Source organism: Rhincodon typus, chromosome 15, assembly GCF_021869965.1.
Source record: "Rhincodon typus isolate 14 chromosome 15, sRhiTyp1.1, whole genome shotgun sequence".
Classification (NCBI taxonomy): Eukaryota; Metazoa; Chordata; class Chondrichthyes; order Orectolobiformes; family Rhincodontidae; genus Rhincodon; species Rhincodon typus.
Genome location: NC_063346.1, coordinates 1,818,395 through 1,836,187, shown reverse-complemented (window position 1 = coordinate 1,836,187; position 17,793 = coordinate 1,818,395). Strand labels below are relative to the sequence as shown.

General features: G+C 45.8%; 1 protein-coding gene across 1 annotated transcript in view; it reads left to right on the top strand.

Moving 5' to 3' along the window:
- LOC109938053 (large neutral amino acids transporter small subunit 2-like) overlaps positions 1–17,793 on the top strand; it is a 45,690-nt gene that overhangs the window by 11,364 nt on the left and 16,533 nt on the right. Inside the window, 2 exon segments of the mRNA XM_048605937.1 lie at positions 15,275–15,479; positions 17,574–17,725. Of these exon segments, the coding sequence (XP_048461894.1) occupies positions 15,275–15,479; positions 17,574–17,725 (357 nt within the window).

The following is a 17,793-nucleotide window of genomic DNA, read 5'->3' as shown; positions in this document are numbered from 1 at the left end:
ACAATAATACCCCCCAGGATCCCATGTCAGTCCCCCTCAGGATCCACCCTCACATCAATCCCCCCCCAGGATCCACCCTCACAATAATACCCACCCCAGGATCCACACGGAAACCGATCCCAGAGTGGTGACCTGAACCTTTAGTCCACTCTCTGTGCACAGTGACGCTTGCAAACATTCCTAGGGCTGGTAAAACACAGTATGCTTCAAGTGAAGAGAGGTTATGTTTTATTACAGCCTTAATTGTTGGGTGCACAGAAATCTCCTCATCACTCTGTTCAGAGATGCTGTTACACACCTCTGGAGCAGGTGGGGCTTGAATCTAGTCCTCCTGGCTCATAGATAGGGACAGTACCACGTGCCACAATAGTCCTTTTGGGGAAGACATGCTCGGTGAAACTGTAGATCATTTGTGGCTGGTTTAATTTTATTTTTAAACTTGTCACTTGTTTTCAGGAAGGATAACAGGGGCCTCTCTCCGTGCTGCCATGTCTGTATTGGGTACTGCTTTGGTTATATGCCAATTATCAGATGGGCGTTTGTTGAATTCCAAGGAATTCAGTGAGTGACGGTGGGGGCAGTGTGGGGCAGGGGGTGGAGGTCTGTTCCTTTCCTCTTGTGTCATTTTCAGTCTCCTGTTAGAATCATAGAATCCTCAGAGCATGGAAGCAGGCCATTCAGCCCATTGTGTCCACACTGATCCTTCGAAGAGTGTCCCAGCCAAATCCATAAGACCATAAGACCATAAAACATAGGAGCAGAAATTAGGCCATTCTGCCCATCGAGTCTGCTCCACCATTCAATCATGGCTGATAAGTTCCTCAACCCCATTCTCCTGCTTTCCCCCATAACCCTTGATCCCCTTGACAATCAAGAACCTATCTTTCTCAGTCTTAAATGTACTCAATGACCTGGCCTCCACAGCCTTCTGTGGCAGTGAATTCCATAGATTCACCACTCTCTGGCTGAAGAAGTTTCTCCTTATCTCCGTTCTAAAAGGTCTTCCCTTTACTCTAAGGCTGTGCCCTCGGGTCCTAGTCTCTCCTACCAATGGAAGCATCTTCCCAACATCTACTCTGTCCAGGCCATTCAGTATTCTGTAAGTTTCAATTAGATCCCCCCTCATCCTCCTAAACTCCAATGAGTATATTCCCAGAGTCCTCAAACATTCTTCATATGTTAAGCTTTCCATTCCTGGGACCATTCTCGTGAACCTCCTCTGAACCCGCTCCAGGGCCAGTACATCCTTCCTGAGATATGGGGCCCAAAACTGTGCACAATACTCCAAATATGGCCTGACCAGAGCCTTATAAAACCTCAGGAGTACATCTCTGCTTTTATATTCAAGTCCTCTCAAAACAAATGCCAACATTGCATTTGCCTTCCTGACTACTGACTCAACCTACAAGTTTACCTTGAGAGAATACTGGACTAGAACTCCCAAGTAATCCATTCCCCTACCATATGCCTGTAACCTTGCATTTGGCTGGCTAACCCACCTAACCCTAGACAATATGGGCAATTCCCCATGGCTAATCCACCCTAACCTTCACACCTTTGGACAATGGGAGGAAACCGGAGCACCCGGAGGAAACCCACGCAGGCACAGGGAGAATGTGCAAACTCCACACAGTCACTTCAGGGTGAAACTGAAGCTGGGTCCCTGGCGCTGTGAGGCAGCAGTGCTAACCACTGAGCCACCATACCACCCCCAATTCGCCTCTTACAGGGGAAGAAATTGATTGGTGAGGACTGGCTGGGGTGTGAGTTTTCTACTTTTCCCATTGTAATAAATATTTCTCCAAGTTACAGAATGACAGGTCAGCTCAGCCACGTGAAATTTACATCATGTGGCATATCTGACCTCATACCCATGACTGTCTGACAAACACGTCTGCAGCAAGTATTCCCAGCTGCTTAGAGCTGAGCTCCACCTTTCAGAACTTGAGCAGTGGCTGGAGTATCTGTTGTACATCCGTGAGGCAAAGAACCATATAGGTAGTATGTATAGGGAGATGCTGACTGCACAGGTTAGAAGCAAACGCGCAGCGAGGGATTGGGTAGTGCCATGAAATCTAAGAGGTCTGGGCAGGTACAGCATGAGTCCCCAGGTCTCAACATTTTCCACTTTGAATATGAATGAAAGTGATGTTTCTCAGGATAGTGCAGCTGGAACTGCGTCAGGACCACGGACAGCTCAGCAATTCCTCCTGGGAATACTGGTACCACAATTTCATAGACTGGCTTTCTGTAGCCATTCAACATGACCCCAGGGCAGCCTGTTGTCTCTCTGGTGCCAGGGTAAAGGGTGTTCTGCTTGGACTAGCCAGAGGTTGTGGTCTACTTTGGTATCAACGGTTTGGGTAGGAATGCGGATGAGGTCCTGAAGACAAAGCAGAATTTTTTAAAAATTTAAACTCTGAGTTCAATAACAGCAGGGAAATAGTGAGGACTAGAACCACCCGAATATCAGTGGGACACCAATGGGGTGAAAGGAACTGCACTCAAGAAAATATTTTTAGCCAGCAGTAACAATGCCACCCAGAGACAGCGGAATTATTGAGTTAATCTGAATCCCACAGGGCAGGTGGATGAAGTAACAGTGGGTGGCCATTTTGGAGACAGTGATCATAACACTGTTACAGTTAGAGACAGTAGGAACTGCCAATGCTGGAGTCTGAGATAACAAGGTGTGGAGCTGGAGGAACACAGCAGGCCAGGCAACATCAGAGGAGAAGGAAAACTGACGTTTTGGGTTTGGACCCTTCTTAGCAGGAAAGCTGATGATGTTTCAGGTTGAAAGGGGCAGAACTAAAATAGGTGTAAAACTTCTAAACTGGGAGATGGCAAACTTTATGAAATGGACAGATGACTTGGCAAAAGTGGACTGGTTACACTGACTTGAAGGGAAGCCAGTGGAAGACATTCAAAAGTGAGATTCTGGGGGAACAGCGTAGACACACCCTGCAAAGAAAAAGGATGGTACTGTTAAATCTCGAGCCCCCTCAGTATCCAGAAGTAACCAGGACAAGAAAAAAACAGAAAAATAAAGCTTATGGCAATCTCAAAATAAGTAACACATTCGGAAGCTTAAAGGAGCATATAAGGTGCAGGGGAGAAGTGAACAAAACAAAAGGAAAGCAAAGAGAGTCGAAAACAAACTAGGCTGATCAAAGTAAGGATTATAATGAGTTTTATCAGTAGATTAAGAGTGTAAGGATGACAAAGGAGATGATTGGGCCTATCAAAGATGTACATAGTTTCTGAAGAAGGGTCTAGGTCTGAAACGTCAGGCTTCCTGCTCCTCTGATGCTGCTTGGCCTGCTGTGTTCATCCAGCTCTACACCTTGTTATCTCTATGTACATAGTGACTTGTGAGTGGATAAAGATGTGGGCATGGTTCTGAGTATTTAGACTTTACTTTCACAAAAGAGGGTGTTTGATCAGGATACTCTCATTAAATCAGAGGACGGTGAAGTATTCAATAACATAAGCATCATGGGAAGGTAAGTACGACAGGGACTAAGCTGCTTGAAAGTGGATAGATCTCCAGGACCAAATGAATTGTATTCCAGGTTGTTAAAAGAATGCAGGGAGGGTTTCTTTTATATTTACTCATGGGACATGGGCATCTCCAGCTGGGCCTGCACTTATTACCCATCCCTAGTTGCCCCCTTGTAGTCATTGTGTTAATATGGTGAGTCCAGTTGAGTTTCTGGTCAATGGTAACCCCCAGGAAGTTGATAGTGGGGGATTCACAAACTGTAACATCATTGAATGTCAAGGGGCAGTGGTTAGATGTGTCTTATTGGTGATGGTCATAGCCTGGCATTTGTGTAGCATGGATGTTACTTCCCACTTGACAGCCCAAGCCTGGATATTGTCCAGATCTTGTTAGGTTTGAACACAGACTGCTTCAGTATCTGAGGAGTCACGAATGGTGCTGAATTATCTGGTACAGATGATTTGTGGATCACGTTCCAACTCTCATGAGATACAGATGAGGTAACAGAGGATTGAAGTCTGTAAATGCAGTAATAATGTCAGCCTGACCTCAGTGATGGCCCAAGTTATTGGAATAAATAGTGGAGAAATAGCATTAACTGTTACTTGGAGTACTTGGTTTGTTTTCACTTGAACATTGAGGGTTGAGGGGCAACCCATTTGAAGTTTACAAAATTATGACAGGCATGAATAGAATGGATAGTCAGAGTCTTTTTCCCAGGGTAGAAATGTCAATGACTAGAGGATGTAGGGTTATGTTAAAAGGGGATATGAGAGGCAAGTGTTTTACAATGAGGGTGTGCTGCCAGAGGAGATGGTGGAGGCAGATACAATAGCAACATTTAAGAGGCATCTTGACAGGTATATGAATAGACAGGGAGTAGATTGATATGGACTGCACAGAGGCAAAAGGATTTTAGATTAGAAAGACATTATGGGTCAGTGCAGTCTTGATGGGCTGATGGGCCTGTTCCTATACTATACTGTTCATTGAATATTCTTCTGTGAGTAAGTAACACGGAGGATTGATGAGGATACTGCAATGGATGTTGGCCAGTTGGATGGTCATAAGGTAAGGTCCCAAAGAGCAGACTGGTCAGAAACAGTAAAGGCTGTGGGAAACAGGGTAATGTGATGAGATAGATCCAAAATTAGTTCAGCAACAGGAAACAAAAGGTTATGGTCAATGAAAGTGGAAAGCAGTTTCCAGTAACCCTTCTCAGGATTTAGTGTTGGGTCACTTACTGTTTCAGTTATATCAGTGGCCCAGGCTTAAATGTGGGAGGCACGATTAGGAAATTTTCAGATGACAAAAACATTGGCTGTGTAGTTATTAGCGAAGAGGATGGCTGTCTACTACCAGGAGAAATCAATGGTTTAGTTGAGTGGGTGGAAAACAGCCAAATGGAATTCAGTACAGAGCCAAGTGCAAAGTTATGCATTTGAGGAGAGCAAACGAAGCAAAGGAATGGACAGCACAGGAATAGACACAAAGTAAAGCTCCCTCTACATTGTCCCCATCAAACACTCCCAGGACAGTGATAGAATAGGGATAGATACAGAGTAAAGCTCCCTCTACACTGTCCCCATCAAACACTCCCAGGACAGTGATAGAATAGGGATAGATACAGAGTAAAGCTCCTTCTACACTGTCCCCATCAAACTCTCCCAGGACAGTGATAGAATAGGGATAGATACAGAGTAAAGCTCTCTCTACACTGTCCCCATCAAACTCTCCCAGGACAGTGATAGAATAGAGATAGAAACAGAGTAAAGCTCTCTCTACACTGTCCTCATCAAACCCTCCCAGGACAGTGATAGAATAAGGATAGATACAGAGTAAAGTTTCCTCTATACTGTCTCCATCAAACATTCCCAGGACAGGGACAGCATGGGGTTAGATACAGAATGAAGCTGCCTCTATACAGTTCCCCCATCAAACACTCCCATGACAGAACAGTTGTAATTCCATAAAGAGATAGTAGGAACTGCCAATGCTGGAGAATCTGAGATAACAAGGTGTACAGCTGGATGAACACAGCAGGCCAAGCAGCATCAGAGGAGCAGGAAAGCTGACGTTTCAGGTCTAGACCCTTCTTCAGAAATGATGTTTGGCCTGCTGAGTTCATCCAGCTCTACTCTGTATCCATCTCTATTCTATCACTGTCCTGGGAGAGTTTGATGGGGACAGTGTAGAGAGAGCTTTACTCTGTATCTATCCCTATTCTAAACCTTGTTATCTCAGTAATTCCATCAAGGTGTCTCTGAAATCTGCCCAATCCATAATGTTGGACGGTGCCTTTAAGTCAGTGTAAATTAATGAAAACATTCCTTGATCCTATGTCGGTAGAAATTGAAAGTTCTCCTTCTTTAAGAGCTGGACTTTCCTGTTGTCATGGGAGGCTGTCACATTGGTAAACCTTGTTAGGAGCTGGGGGAGGGTGGGGAGGGTGACAGTAGGTTAACTCAGTTTCCAGCTCACTGTAATAAAACAGACAACATGAAGAAACACAGCAGGTCTTGCAGCATCTGTGGAGAGATAAACACACAGTTAACATTTTGAGCCTGGTAAGAGTCTCCAGAACTGCAAGGAGCTGGAAGATGGTGTTTTTTATTTTGTAAATAAAGTGAGACAAGAAACAAATGGAACAGATTGAGACGGTGCCCAGGGCAAAAGACAAAGGTGGTAAGGGAGTGATAGAGATGTAAAATTGGTGTGAATATTATGTGTGAAGAGAGGAAATATGATGAGAACAAGGAACTGGTGTACAGAGGTTAAATGTATAGAACATAGAACATAGAACAGTACAGCACAGTACAGCCCCTTCAGCCCACAATGTTGTGCCAAACTTTTACCTTAAACCCAAGGTCTATCTAACCTCCACCCCTACCTTATACTATCATCCATATGCCTATCTAATAGCCGCTTAAATGCCCCTAATGAGGCCGACTCCACTACCCTCTCCAGCAATGCATTCCATGCCCCGACCACTCTCTGAGTAAAGAACCTACCTCTGACGTTTCCCCTACATCTACCTCCACGCAGTTTAAAACTATGCCCCCTCATAATAGCTACCTCTACCCTAGGAAAAATTCTCTGGCTGTCCACCCTATCTATAACTCTGATCATTTTGTACACCTCTATCAAGTCACCTCTCATCCTTCATCATTCTAAAGAGAAAAGCCCTAGCTCTCTCAACCTTTCCTCTTAAGACCTTCCCTCCATTCCAGGCAACATCCTGGTAAATCTCCTCTGCACCTTTTCCAACGCTTCCACATCTTTCCTGTAATGAGGCGACCAGAACTGGACACAATATTCCAGATGTGGCCGAACCAGGGGAACTCAATATTGAGTCCTGAAGGCTACAAAATGCCTAAACACAAAACATGTTATTTTTTTCTAGTTAGTGTTGAGCTTTGTTGGAACAGTGTAGCAGGCCCAGGATGGAAGCATTATCCTGACAGTCAATAACATGTCAACAAATTTTTATCTACAGTGATTGGTAGGTTCCACAGGGGCTAAGGTCCATTATTCCCCACTAAATGACGTCACAGTTCCAATGTTGTTAATTTAAATTGATTTTTAACATCCCTGTCTTTGAAATTTCCTCTGATTTCCAGGCTTTATTGCAGAGCTGTCTGGATGCTGGCTCTTTACAGTTTTAAATAAACCAAAAACAAAAAACAGTCCATCAGGCTAATGTTATCCAAAACCCCAGAAACCAAGCGGGGGAAGTCAAAGGAAGCTCACTCAGAATATTATGTGACAATGACAAAGTGCACCCAGTCCCTGCTGCACTCACCAATCTCAAAAAGTTTCAACAGAACCAGTGGATATTGCGTGCTCCCTTTCCAAGGGTCCCCCAGGCTGGGAGGTGGGCAGTCCGGGTTCACTACCCCCTCAACCACCTGCTATCCCTAACCTTTGGTTGGCCACTAAAGGAGCTGGCCCTCTTATTGAGTTTGTTTGATCCCACCATATTTTCATCATAACCTGTAATTCCTTGTGTGCAGAGTGTGAACTACGGAGTTTGATAAAAGTGGAGAATTTGTCTGAGTAGGTGTCAAATTGAAATGCAGTTAATGTAGCAGATGACAAGACAGCGTGTAGGAAGCTGCCAGTGTGAGAGAGGGCAGGAGCTGGAGGTTCAGTGAAGCTGGAACAAAAACAGAAGTTGCTGGAAAAGCTCAGCAGGGCTGGCAGCATCTGTGGAGAGAAAATCAGAGTTAATGTTTCAGGTCCGGTGACCCTTCCTCAGAACTGAGGAACTGGGGAAGGGTGACTGGACCCAAAACGTTAACTCTGATCTTTTTTCTTCACTATTGTCACCAGACCTGCTGAGCTTTTCCAGCAACTTCTGTTATTGGTCAGTGAAGCTGGTCTTTGTCTGTCACTCACAGAGTGGTCACCCAGCCATCAGGATGCTGCTCAGATGCAGCGAGTTAACCTTTGGTCACACACACGAGCCTTTTCTCCAGGGCAACCAATTAGGAGGCTGTCACTAGGAGAAGGCACCCACCTGGACCAATGGGAGGGCTGATGTGTAGTGCAGCCAGCAGTTTAATGTAGGTGTTGCTGGGGCAGGTGGGAGAATGTGAGAGGAGCTCTGAATGGACAGCAACATCAAACAATGAACATTTACAAATGGCTGGTTGCTGCAGGAAGCAGGCCGTCGTTGTAGAGTACAAGCCGCTGCCCCACCCAGTGGATCTGCAGCTGTCGCTGATGGACAGGGACAGCTCTAGTGAGGGGAGGGTTGGGGGTTTTGGTGGTGGTGGGGGGATGTCCTGCTGCCCCCTAGCCTTTTGCTCTAGTGGGAGGGGCTGACTCTGGATACCACAGGGATTTGCTTCCGGTATTTGCCAGTGAGATCCTACGGGAATTCCAATTTGAACCCAGACTCATGGTCAGACCCAGCTGCCCATTGGTGTAGGGTCTTCACCCATTGGCCCATTTCCAGCCCATCACCCAACTGCCCAATGCCCTCTCAGTGCCAGCACCAACCCCATATGGAAGGGCCTTATAAACCCAGAGAGGGTCTGCAGATGGAGAAATTGCCAAACAAACAGTGTCAGAACCGCTGATTGAAGTGCTCAAGGAGCTGGAACCCTTGAAAGTGGATAAGTCGCCAGGGCTGGATGGATTGTTCCCCAGGATATTGTAGGATGTCAGGGAGGAAATAGCAGATGATCTGAGGATTATTTTCCAATCTTCACCAGGTACAGGTGAGGTGTCAGAGGAATGCAAATGCAGACTCATTGTTTAAAAAGGGTACAAAGGAAATCCCAAACAATTATAGGCCAGTTGGTCTTACTTCAGTGATGGGCAAATTGTTAGAACTAATCCTGAGAGATTGAATAAACTGTCACTTAGAAAAGCATGGACTGGTCAGGGATAGGCAGCATGGCTTTGGTCAGGGAAGGTCATGCCTTACCAACATGATTGAATTTTTTGAGGAAATGACGAGGAGGATCGATGAGAGTAGCACAGTTGATGTTGTCCTCATGGATTTAAGTGAGGTATTTGACAAGGTCCCACATGGCAGACTGGTCAATAAAGTAAAGGCCCATGGGATACAGGGTGATATGTCGAATTGGATGGAAAGTTGCCTCAGTAACAGGAAGCAAAGGGTAATGGTCAATGGCTGCCCTTACAAATGGAAAACGGTTTCAAAAGGTGCCCCACAGGGACCCCTGCTGTTTGTTTTATACTTTAACACTTTGGAGTTGAGTGTAGGGGACACAATTGGGAAATTCACAGACAACACAAAAATTGGCTGCATAGTAGATAGTGTAGGGGATATTTGTTTCTCCCCAAGTAACAGGGACCTCATTTACATTTAAAGACAATCGAGAAAACATGCCTTCTGTTTCAAATGAGCACATGCATTTTGCTCTGTATTTCACTCTGCATTGTCCCTATCCTGGGAGGGTCTGATGTCAGCAGTGTCAGGGGGGCTCTTGGCTTTTTCTGTTCATATCTTTTGTTTAAAAGCATAGAGAGTTGTTTTTCAGACTGGAGGCCTGTGACCAGTGGTGTGCCACAAGGATCAGTGCTGGGTCATTTATATAAACAATTTGAATGTGAATATAGGAAGCATGGTTAGTAAGTTTGCAGATGACACCAAATTAGGAGGTGTAGCAGACAGTGAAGAAGGTTACCTCAGATGGGACCTTGATCTGATGGGCCTAGGGGCAGCAGATGGAGTTTAATTTAGATAAATGTGAGGAGTTGCATTTTGGTAAGGCAAATACAATTAATGGCAGGGCCTTGGGCAGTGTTGCCAAACAGAGAGACCTAGGGTTCAGGTTCATAGTTCCTTGAAAGTGGAGTCGCAGGTAGACAGGATAGTGAAGAAGGCGTTTGGTACGCTTGCCTTTATTGGTCAGTGCATTGAATTTAGCAGTTGGGAGGTCATGTTGCATTGTACAAGGACATTGGTTTGGCCAGTTTTGGAATACTACGTGCAATTCTGGTCTCCCTGCTATAGAAAAGATGTTGTGAAACTTGAAAGGGTTCAGAAAATATTTACAAGGATGTTGCTGGGGTTGGAGGGGTTGAGCTACAGGGAGAGGCTGAATAGGCTGGGGCTATTTTCCCTGGAGTGTCGGAGGCGGGGGGGTGACCTTATAGAGGTTTATAAAATCATGAGGGGCATGGATAGGGTAAATAGACAAGGTCTTTTCCCCAGGGTAGGGGAGTCCAAAATGAGAGGGCGTAGGTATAAGTTGAAAGGGGCAAGATTTAAAAGGCACTTGAGGGTCAACTTTTTCACACAGAGGAGGGTGCGAATATGGAACAACCTTCCAGAGGCAGTGGTGGGTGTGGGTACAGTTACAACGTTTAAAAGACACTTGGACAGGTACATGGGTAGGAAAGGTTTAGAGGGATATGGGCTAATCACAGGCAAATGGGATTAGTTCAGATTAGAAAACCTGGTCGGCATGGACGAGTTGGATGAAGGGTCTGTTTCCGTGCTGTATGACTCTATGAGTAGTTAGTCTCTGATTCTCTTCCCCAGGCAGCAGTAGAGGTTGGAGCATCCAAGGCTGAGTCAGTCAGAGTTTGGATCCATGAGGGAAGTGAGGGTTATGGACGGGTCAGTCAAAGTTATAGTCAGATCAGCCATGATCTCAACAAATGGAGTAGCAGATTCAAAGGAATGAATGGCCTCCTCCTGTCCTGCTTCTTGTGTTTCTGGTGAAGGTGACTGAGTGTCAGATGACAGTGTAAGGATAATGGGCTGGGACTTAGTTGGCAGAATGTGACTAGCAGTGTCTCCCCAGGAACTGTGGTGGGGCTGCAGCTATTCACTGCTATTCATTAATGACTTCAGTCATGGAATAGAGAGCAACACATCCGTATTTGTTAAAAGCACAAAGAGAGGTCACAATATAAGCATATGGACAGAATGCAAAATTGCAAAGAGGTGTTGACAGATGAACAGGCAGAACTGTGGCAAATGGATTTCAATTGAGACACGTGAGCATTTTCAAATTCAAGTTAAAAAGAATCGAATAAGGTATGTTCCAAAAAGTGAAAAGCTGGAAATAGTGGAGGAGGTTGGGGAGGTGATGGTCTAGTGGTGTTATCCCCCAACTATTCATCCAGAGACCCAGGCAATATTCTAGGGATGTGGGACAAATCCTGCCGTAGTGCAATCTGGATTCAGTAAAAATCTGGAAGAGTCTACTAGTACCCATGGAGCCATTGCCATTTGTCACAAAAACCCGTCTGGTTCACCAGTGTCCTTCAGGTAAGGAAACACCTGGTCTATATGTGACTCCAGACCCACAGCAATGTGGGTGAGCCTTAGCTGCCCTCTGGGGAATTAGGGGTGGGCAATAAACGCTGACCCAGCCAGAAGATGTGGTTGAATTAGTGAGTGGATTGCTGGTTTTTATATCGAGAGAATGAGGAAGGCAGAGGCCAGAGTCCAGCTGACTGTTCCCACACTACTCGGTTAGACCACACCTGAAACTGCTCTGGGCAGTCCCCATGATGACAATAACATCAGTCTTAGAGGTGCTGTGACCTTAACAGGGAGGACACCTTGGGAGGGGGGCTCATCCAGTGTGGCCATGTCGGGAGAGCACAGGAACAAGAAAGGTGTAATCACTTTGATGGGATTGTACTAAACACCTCCAAACAGCCAGCAGGATATAGAGGAAAAGAAATGTGGGCAGATTATGGAAAAATGATGAAAAGTTATGAAAACAAGGGTTGGAAAACAACAGGGTTGTTGTGGTGGGTGACTTTAACTTCCCTTTATTGACTGGGATCTGCTTAGTGCCAGGGCTTGGATGGGGGGGAATTTGTTAGGTATGTCCGGGATGGGTCTTTGAAACAATATGTGAATAGCCCAAATAGGGAAAGGGAATGTGCTCGACCAGGTGATCGAAGTTTCACTGGGAAGTTACTTAGGGATAAGGGTAGGCATAGTTCTCAGACAAACGAACTAAATTGAGGGAAGCCAGCTAGCACAGTGTTCAGCAGGAAGTGGGGAATATAAATTGGGAGGGGTTTGCTATTTGAGGGTAAATCCACAACTGGCATATTGGAATCTTTTAAAGACCAGGTGATTCGAGTGCAGCACAACCATGTTCCTGTGAAAATGAAGAGTAAGGAAGGTAAGATTCAGAACATTGGAGGACTAGAGAAATTGTGAGCTTAGTCAAAAAGAAAAAGGAGGCACACATAAGGCTTAGGAAACTGAGGTCAGACAGAGCCCTCAAAGAATACAAAGATAGCAGGATAGAACTCAAATAAGGAATTAGGAGGGCTAAAAGGGGCCATGAAATGACTTTGACAAACAAGATTGAGGAAAATCCTAAAGTTTTTTATACATATATAAAAGCAGTAAAGGGTAACTAGTGTAGCTCGAAAGGGTAAGTCTACTCAAGGATGAAGGAGGGAATTTATGCTTGGAGCTGGAGGAAGTGGATGAGGTCATTAATGAATATTTGTATTAGTATTCACAAATGAGAAGGACATGGTGGATGGTGAGTCTTAGAAAGGAAAGGTTGATATTCTAGGGCATGGTGATATAAAAAAGGAGGTGTTGGGTGTTTCGAAGTCTCCAGTACCTGATGGGATCTATCCCAGAATTCTGAGGGAAGCAGGAGAGGAAATTGCTGGGACCTTGTACAAAATCTTCATGTCCTGTTCAGTCACAGGAGAGGTCTCAGAGGACTGGAGAGTAGCCAACGTTGTTCCTTTGCTTAAAAAGGGCAACAGGATAATCTGGGAAATTACAGGCCGGTGAGCCTTAAGTCAGTGGTAGGGAAATTGTCAGAGAAGATTCTTAGGGACAGGATTTACTCACATTTGGCAAAATCGGGACTTATTAGCGATAGGCAGCATGGCTTGGTTGGAGAGGTCTTGTCTCACAAACTTGATAGGGTTTTTTGAGGAAGCGACAAAGATGATTGATGAGGGCAGGGAGGTAAATATTGTCCATATGGACTTTAGCAAGGCCTTTGATAAAGTCCCTCATGGCAGGCTAATATAAAAGGTGAAGTCACATTGGATCCACAGTGAGCTTGTAAAATGGACACAGAACTGGTCAGAGAGTAGCAGTGGAAGGGTATTTTTCTGATTGGGGATCTGTGACCAATGGTGCTCCATAGGGATCAGTGCTGGAACCCCTCTTATTTGGAACATATATAAATAGTTTGGAGGTGAATGCAGGTGGTCTGATTAGTACATTTGCAGACAACACAAAGATTTGGGGAGTTGCAGATAGTGAGGAGATTGGCCAGAGGATACAGAGGGATATAGATAGGCTGGAGACTTGGGCGGCCAATATTTGGAATATTGTGTACAGTCCTGATCACCACACTACCAGAAGGGTGCAGAGGCTTTGGAGAGGGTGTAGAAATGGTTTACCAGGATGTTGCCTAGTTTGGAGGGTATTAGCTGTGAGGAGGGATTAGACAAACTTGGTTAGTTTTCACTTGAACATCAGATGCTGAGAAGCTTCCTGATAGAGGTTTACAAAATTATGAGAAGTGTGGATAGAACAGATAGTCAGAGTCTTTCTCCCAGTGTAGAAATGTCAATAACCAGGGGTCATAGGTTTAAGGTAAAAGGGGGAAAGTTTGAAGGAGATGTGAGAGGCAAGTTGTTTTACACAGTGGGTGGTAAGTGAATGTGCTGCCCGGGGGGGGGGGGGTGGAGGAGGTGCATACAATAGCAAGGTTTAAGAGACATCCTGACAGATATACGAATAGGCAGGGAACAGAGGGATATAACTGCACAGGGGCAAAAGGTTTTCAGTTTAGAAAGGCATCATGTGTGGTGCCTTGCTGGGCTGAAGGGCCTGTTCCTGTGCTGTGCTGATCTTTGTTCTAGTGGTAGACTGGCTGCAGGGGTTAAATGTTGAGGTGAGATTGTGGAAAAAAGGGTTTGGTCTCCAGGCAGGAGGAGGTTAACAGGGAAATTTCATTGAACTTTTCAACATATTAAGGAAGCAGGCCGGGTGGATGAAGAGAAACGATTTCCAACGGTCAGGGAGTCGAGGACAAAGGGGCATTGTTGAAAGTTAAAGTCAGACCTTTCAGGAACATGGGAACAGGAACTGGCTGTTCAACCATACGAGGAAAATGAGGAAAAACTTCAACACACAGAAACATGGAAGTTTGGGATTTTCTTTGGAAAATGGCAACTGATGTTAAATGAATTGTTAATTTTACATCTGAGTTTGTTCAGTGTTTGCATTACGGAGTGTGGGGTCAGGGCAGGTGTGTGCAGTTCAGGGATGGATTAGCCATGATCTCACTGAATGGCCTCTTCTCATTTGATTGGAAGCCTCAGAAAACCCATTGTAGAAATTTATTTGAGGTAAATCAAGGCTCAGGATTACCCTGTGGCCTTATAGGAATTAAGAGTGTAACACTGTGAGTCTCAGTGAGCAGTTCTGTCACAGACAAGGAACTGCAAGAAAAATGTCTTGATTGTCAATGTTGAATGGTGTTTCTGCCAAGGGCCCTCAGCATCATCTGTATGCAGAGCCAGGAGCCCTGGCATCTGCACTCTTAATAGCTCCTTGCGAGAAGCCCCTAGCAACCCAGCTCTGATCATTCAGTTCTAGTTAAGGAGCTGCCCCAGGACTGGTCCAAAGGGACTGCCTTCAGTTCCAACCAATCCTGGCATTCAGTCAGAATGATCCTGAGAGTGACCTCACTTCCTCTGACTCTGTACTGCTCAGAGAATAGACCTTGGCCTAGCCACTGGTTAGTTTTTAACAACATTAACTGGACTAACTGAGCTTGCATAACAAATGCAGAGGTTCTGGACTCTGCCACCCTGGGGAAAAGACTTTGTCTATTCACCCTATCCATGCCTTTTGTGATTTTATAAACTTCCATAAGGTCACCCTTCAGCTTCCTAGGCTCCAGTAAAAAAAGTTCCCGACTATCCAACCTTTATTTCTCCGACCTTCCACCTCCAGCAACATCCAGGTAAATCTTTTCTGAACCCTTTCTAGTTTAACAACATCCTTCCTATAGAAGGGCAACCAGAATTGGATGCGGTATTCCAATAGTGCCCTCACCAATATCCTGTACAGCCACAACATGACCTCCACTCCTTTACTCAATGTTCTAAACAATGAAGGCAAGCATGCCAAACGCCTTCTTCACCACCCAAACCCCTAATGGGGAACCTCAATTCGAGATAGTACCAGCAGTGAGAGGGCAGAAGGCCACATCTTGTGCTGCAACAGAGTGTGAATGTTTGATGATTATAACTTCTGTGTCCTTTCCACAGGGAATATCATTGGTTCTGGAATCTTCATCTCCCCAAAAGGAGTCCTGGAGCATGCTGGTTCTGTGGGCCTGGCTCTTATCATCTGGACACTAGCTGGATTTGTCACTGTGATTGGTTCCCTTTGTTACGCTGAGCTCGGAGTGACCATCACCAAGTCTGGGGGAGACTACACCTATGTCAAAACTGTATTCGGAGGATTACCAGGGTACCTGGGAATTTTCACAGTACTTGGGGATTGCTGGGATATCTGCAGTGTTCAGGGATTTTTTTAAAATTCATCCATAGGATGTGGGTGTCACTGGCTGGGCCCAGTATTTATTGCCCTGTCCCTAGTTGCCCCTTGAGAAGTTGGGGGTGACCTGCAGTCCATGTGCTATGGGTTGACCCTTTAGGGAGGGAATTCCAGGATTCTGACCTAGTGACAGTGAGGAACGGTGATATATTTCCAAGTCGGGGTGGGGAGTGGCTTGGAGGGGAACTTGCAGGGGGTGGCGTTCCCATGTATCTGCTGCCCTTGTCCTTCTAGATGGAAATGGTCGTGGGTTTGGAAGGTGCTGTCTGAGGATCTTTGGTGAATTTCTGCAGTGCATCTTGTAGATAGTACACACTGCTGCTACTGAGCGTCGGTGGTGGAGGGAGTGGATGCTTGTGGATGTGGTACCAATCAAGCGGCTGCTTTGTCCTGGATGGTGTCAAGCTTCTTGAGTGTTGTTGGCACTGCACCCATCCAGGCAAGTGGGGAGTATTCCATCACACTCCTGACTTGTGCCTTGTAGATGGTGGACAGGATCTGGGGAGTCAGGAGGTGAGTTACTCACCACAGTATTCCCAGCTTCTGACCTGCCCATGTAGCCCCTGTGTTTATGTGGTGAGTCCAGTTGAGTTTCTAGTCAATGGTAACCCCCAGGATGTTGATAGTGCGGATTCAGTGATGGTAACACCGTTGAATGTCAAGGGGCAGTGGTCAGAATGTCTCTTATTGGGGAAGGTCATAGCCTGGCATTTGTGTGGCACTAATTTACCTGCCACTGGTCAGCCCAAGCCTGGATATTGTCCAGATCTTGTTGCAATTGAACATGGACTAAGGAGTCACAAATGGTGCTGAACATTGTGAAATCAAGAGCAAATATCCACACCTATGACCTTATGACAGATGCCTGGTTTTCAGTTGCTAGATCTGTGTGAAGTCTGTCCCATTTAGCACGGTGATAGTGCCACAGAACACAATGGAGGTTATTCTCAATGTGAAGGTGGGACTTTGTCTCCATGAGGACTGTGCAATGGTCACTCCTACCGATACTGTCATGGACAGATCCATCTGCAGCTGGGAGATTGGTAAGGATGAGGTCAAGTATGTTTTTCCCTCTTGTTGGTTCCCTCACCACCTGCTGCAGACCCAGTCTAGTAGCTATATCCTTTAGGACCCGACCAGCTCGATCAGTAGTACCGCTGCCAAGCCGCTCTTGGTGGTGGACATTGACATCCCCCACCCAGAGGACATTTTGTGCCCTTGCCATCCTCAGTGCTTCCTCCAAGTGTTGCTCAACATTGAGGAATACCGATTCATCCTTCCAACCATTCTGAGGTGCGGTTTGAAGTGCATGTTCTATGTTTGAGATAGGCTGATCCACTGCATGGTGCATCACACTGGCACCACACAGTAGAATTTATCGGATAGTCATCTGGGGCAGGGACTCTGGCTGAGCATTCTCTACTGCCACCTCCCCCCAGCCCATCCAGTGATGTTGTGAACGATGACAATGCCCCATCACCCACCCAGTTACACAGGGAGATACATAGGTCAATCCCGCCGGCTATGGGATGGGACAGGGGCAGAATTCAGTGAGCACAGCACAAAGACCTTACTGTTTCACCGTACCCCAATCACCGGCTTTGCTCTAAAATCAAACCTGCTCCATGATCATCTGTAGGATGAGCTGATTCCTCCCAAAGCCACATGAGGGTCCTGAGGACAATGCCCCCTCTCTCTGTCCCAAACACAGGACTCATTCGGCAACATTATAGGAGTGGCTTGAACTGCCAAAAAATTGACGATTAATCTCTGGGAAACTCAGCAATAACTGAGAAACATTCCCTGAAATAAAAATATTGCTGGGATATATTTTCCTTTTATTTTGTAACACTTTTCCTTATTAAAACTTAAAGGGTCATTAAACCAGCTGATTGTATACCTACATTGAACAGGCACTAACTCTCTCCATTCCTGTTGCATTGCACTGCCCCCTCTCTGTGTTGGTGCATTGCGATGACACCAAACTCGTGTCTCCTCTTTCTCCAGGTTCCTGGTCCTGTGGAGTGCCCTGCTGGTCATAAACCCGACCACACAAACCGTGATGGCATTGACCTTCTCCAGTTACGTGCTACAGCCAGTGTTCCCAGCCTGTGTGCCCCCTTACATCGCCTCGAGACTCCTCGCTGCTGTCTGCCTTTGTAAGTATGGACTTTCTCCAGCAGGAGGCATTCACTCTCCCGGTCACTCAATGCCCCGGTCACTCAAT